A 4,062-nucleotide genomic window follows, 5' to 3' on the forward strand; every position below is an offset into this window, starting at 1 on the left:
AATTTAACAAGCCCACCTCTCTTGTGTGGCGTATGGCGAATAGGAATACCACTAAGGGTATTTGAATTGAATTTGCTCTTTGGGAACGATCGCGTAGAATCGTAGGTGAGCAGTGCTGTTTATTTGTTCGTGGTGACTACCGCTTATGGCCTTGACAACCCCATTTCCGACCCCTTTCTAATTGAAATAGTTGATTGCTACCAACACCGATAAAAAAACATTATCACAACATACCCCTACTCTACGGTTGCAATCGTCTCACTGTAGTGCCCCATTTCAAGAAGAAGGGCTTTGATAGGCCTTGTCTCTTCTGCGGCACCGCAAAGAAAGATACCCTGCTTGGCATCGGGAAACGCCGACGCAGCGATCGTGTCAGCATAGTCCACGCTTCCAGTCCACTTTGGTGGCGGGCTCTGCAACACGAATGTACAGCGGAGCCGCTGCGGCCACTTCTTTTCAAGGACTTCCAGTTCCTTTCGTTGGGGAATAGTTGATACCCGATCCGCCAGAAAAATAAGATGAAACGTTCTGTTGTCATCCGGTTTCTCAAGGCCTGCGCGAATAATTTGCATCATAGCTGCAACCCCGTGAGGTGTCGCGATGACAATTTGGCGGGATGACTTCAGGAGAAGTGCGTGCTTCTTCTTTGGAAGGTCTGCCGCTTTCATCTCCACAGCATCACCCGGCTGCAGCGAGCGCAACCATGATGCGCTGTTGTTCGCCTGCTGAGGGCTCAACGCAACTCCCACAACACCCTCTTCGTCTGGAAGCGTAAAAGGCATTCGAACCTCCAATTGTCCGTCTCCATCAACGGCACGCAATACAACGGCCTGCAGGGCCTCCAGCCCCGATAGCTGCAGACTGCTGGGAAGGCTGAACCGAAGCCATACGAAACCATTGTCATCTTCCAGGGCACTCTGCACGGTCACCTGAGACCATTTATTATGCCAAAGAAACGTCACATTGTCGCGCAAAATCCTTGCTGAGCGACCACCCGCAATACGGCCGAACACCACACACTCCAGAAGTGAGTTGCCACCGAGACGGTTACCGCCGTGCACTCCGCCTGTAACCTCACCTGCGCCGAACAATGCAAGAATCGGGCGACGATGACCGAAGGAAGAGGTGCTGTCTTCCATCTGCATCTCTGCCGAGGGTGAGATGAGGCAGCCACCCATCGTGTAGTGAATCGATGGCGTCACAAAGGCAACATAGAAGGGGCCCTGCGGACCCAACACACACGGGTACACATTCTTTTGTGTCTTGGGGCACGCACGCGAGGCTCTCGAGAGCTGCTCGTGCTCCTCCAATGTCTTCTGCACATTCCCCGCCGGGCACTTGATGAGTTTGGCGAGATCTTCCACCGTGTCCACCTTCACAAACAGACCAAGACGCTTCCAGTAGAAACTGTGTGAGTTGACACCGAAGAGCTTCTGCGCCGCCTCATTGAGGACGCAATACGCGAACATGCTGCCGTTCAACCCCGGATACTCGTTGCCTTGATCAATGATCGCTTTGGAGACAACAGAGCGGAGGTCCAGCTCATTCACGAACCTCTCACCCTGCTTGTTGAGCAGGATACCACCTGAGCCACGCAGCGCCTCCGGACCGAGGTACTTTGTGGGGTTCCCCGGGTCCTTCGGGTCAACGAGGCCTGTCGGGTGCAGCTGCACCTTGTCCATATCCACAAGCTTAACGCCCAGCTCGCGGGCAAGCTTCACACCGTCACCAGTGGCCCACGAACCGTTGGTCGTGGGGAAGCCAGAAAGCTGCGGCGCGTACTCGCGAAGAAGAGAATTGGCCGTCTTGTCGTTCGAGAAACCGCCAGTGGCAAGGATCACAGAATCAGCCAATATGTAGGTCTTCTCGCCTTCAGCCAATTGAATCTCCACACCAGTGACCTTCACCTGATGCACACCATCGGGGCGGTTCTTGGTGCGGTGCAGCAGCCTCGTGACAGAGGTTTTCTCCATGATCGTCACACGATCGCTGAGATGGGTGCGAATGTGCTGCTCGAGCGTGCGCATGATGGTGAAACCAATAGGCACTGGTGAGCCGTCCGCCTTATCCGGGGCGCGGTGGGTGCGCTTTTGGCTGTGGCCGCCAAGCTGCGACAGCACCGTCAGCGGCACACCAAGGGAGATGAGCCAGCGAATGGCATCACCACTTTTCACTGAGAGCGTGCGCACCAACCCATGGTCGCACGTGCCGCCCAGACCCGAAAGGTGAGTATCACGCTCAAACGTCTTGCAGTTGTCGTGGATGTCCCGCATGGCCTGGGCGCGTGTGCCCCAGCCATTGATGCCGGATGTGGCCTTGGCGCTGTTACCGCCAAGCTTTTCCGCCTTCTCCATGAGGATTACCTGCGCACCACAGCTCGCTGCTTCAATCGCCGCTGACTGACCGGCGAGACCGCCACCCACAACAATGACACGAGCAGGGAGGGAGCCAGCAATGCGCTCCCGCCGAAGCTCGGGACTCTCCTTGGCAATCTCGTACATGTGCGCGAGACGCTCTCCGCTACGGGTGTAGGCGGAGTAGTCCATCACGCGGTTCCGGGAGTAGCGCCAGCCGTCCAGCATATACCGCACCTTCACTGTGTCACGTTTCAGGAGACTTGCCGTCGCCAACGCATCGGCGTACATGGCACTGTAGCACTTTACTGACACTTGCGCAAGTTCATCATCACCTGGATCCAGCAGCCCTTTCTTCTTCCAGTCAAAGATGGTGCAGCAGACGCCGTGCTTGGGGTGATACATGACATTCTCATAGTCTCCACTCGTGCAGAGGGCCTCGTCGTCCAGGTGCACCACACGTAGGAGCGGTACGGAGTCCCTGGACTCATCGAAAGACTCCTCCACTGCTCCCCCCGCAGACATCCTCGCACGCCTTTCTACCTCTTCCACGGAGGGTGGGCGCGCAATGGCTACAGCCCAGAGCTGCCGCTGGTAATTCAAGCCCACCGCACGGCAGTCGCCACCCCACTCGAACATCAAATTCTCTATACCGGCTGCGACGAGCTTCTCCACCACGTAATCAACAGTGTAGCCTTTGTTAACGCCTCCCAGGTCAAGCTGGGCGTCGGCGTGGCACCGGGCGATTGTGGCCTCGGAGAGGTCGATATCAAAGCTGTGCGGCAGCGAGAAGCGCTCCATCTCCTCCTCAGTTATGCTCACAGGGTCGGTGTTCTCCTTGTCCTCCATCATCTGACGCAGCCGCTTCACCAGCGGCGATGTGGCGGGGTCAAAGCAGGTACCACTCGACTGGTACACACGCATACAGCACTCCATCACACGCAACATGTGCTCTGACATCTTGTGCTTCTCACCAACGGGCAGCCGGTTTACCTTCGACACCTCGCTGTTGGGGTTAAAGTGGTTGAGGTGCTGGTCGACCATCTCAAACGCGTCGCGCAGAATCGGGCCTGCCTTCGTTTCCGATTCCTTCGCCGCGTCAGTGCTCTCCACAACGATGCGGAGGGTGTACGGCACGGTGTGCTCGAGCCCCTTGAGCGTCACCACCGCTCGCTCCTCCAGGGATTGGTGTGGCACGTTGCTCGACAGCATCTCACGCGCCAGACGGTCACGCTCCTTCGCGGCAGACGCGGGGTCAACGACGACCTTTGATGCTGACGAGAGGCCATCGACGCCGCCGCCGCCAGAGGTGAAGCGCTGCTGGTTCACAAGCGGCAGCAGCGAGCTCGACATCGACGAGCCGCACCGCATCGCGATCTTGGTGGCACTGGCACCAGCCGCGACGGGGTTGCTGGTGCTGGCAGTGCGCAGCGCGGCGGTGGCCGTCATGGCAGCCACGCCACGCCGCACACCAGCGACCGCAGCGCTGTTATTAGATGAGGAGCACAGAATGCGCCTCGCCGAGATCATCCGCGCAGTGTACCAAAAATAAACACCGAGAAATCACTAATCCGAGATGAAAAGAGATGCCACTTCCTCCTTTCTTCAGTCCTTCGGCGTTGCTGTGTAAGTGTTGCTCTACCCTAGCCGCGGGCACAGTACGTGTTGCTGTCTGTTTGTATTTTCTTTGCCCCCCCCCTTTTTTTTT

General features: G+C 57.2%; 1 protein-coding gene across 1 annotated transcript; it reads right to left on the minus strand.

The window, feature by feature from the left end:
- Positions 1 to 236: 236 nt before the first annotated feature.
- Positions 237 to 3,884, minus strand: DQ04_10951000 (NADH-dependent fumarate reductase; the record flags this gene model as incomplete). The annotated part of the gene is made up of 1 exon (XM_009316404.1): positions 237 to 3,884. One exon carries the CDS (start codon positions 3,882 to 3,884, stop codon positions 237 to 239), a length of 3,648 nt encoding a protein of 1,215 aa, XP_009314679.1.
- Between the last annotated feature and the right edge of the window lie 178 nt (positions 3,885 to 4,062).

The sequence above is a fragment of the Trypanosoma grayi genome (genome assembly GCF_000691245.1).
Source record: "Trypanosoma grayi strain ANR4 Tgr_1095_V1, whole genome shotgun sequence".
NCBI classification, from domain to species: domain Eukaryota; phylum Euglenozoa; class Kinetoplastea; order Trypanosomatida; family Trypanosomatidae; genus Trypanosoma; species Trypanosoma grayi.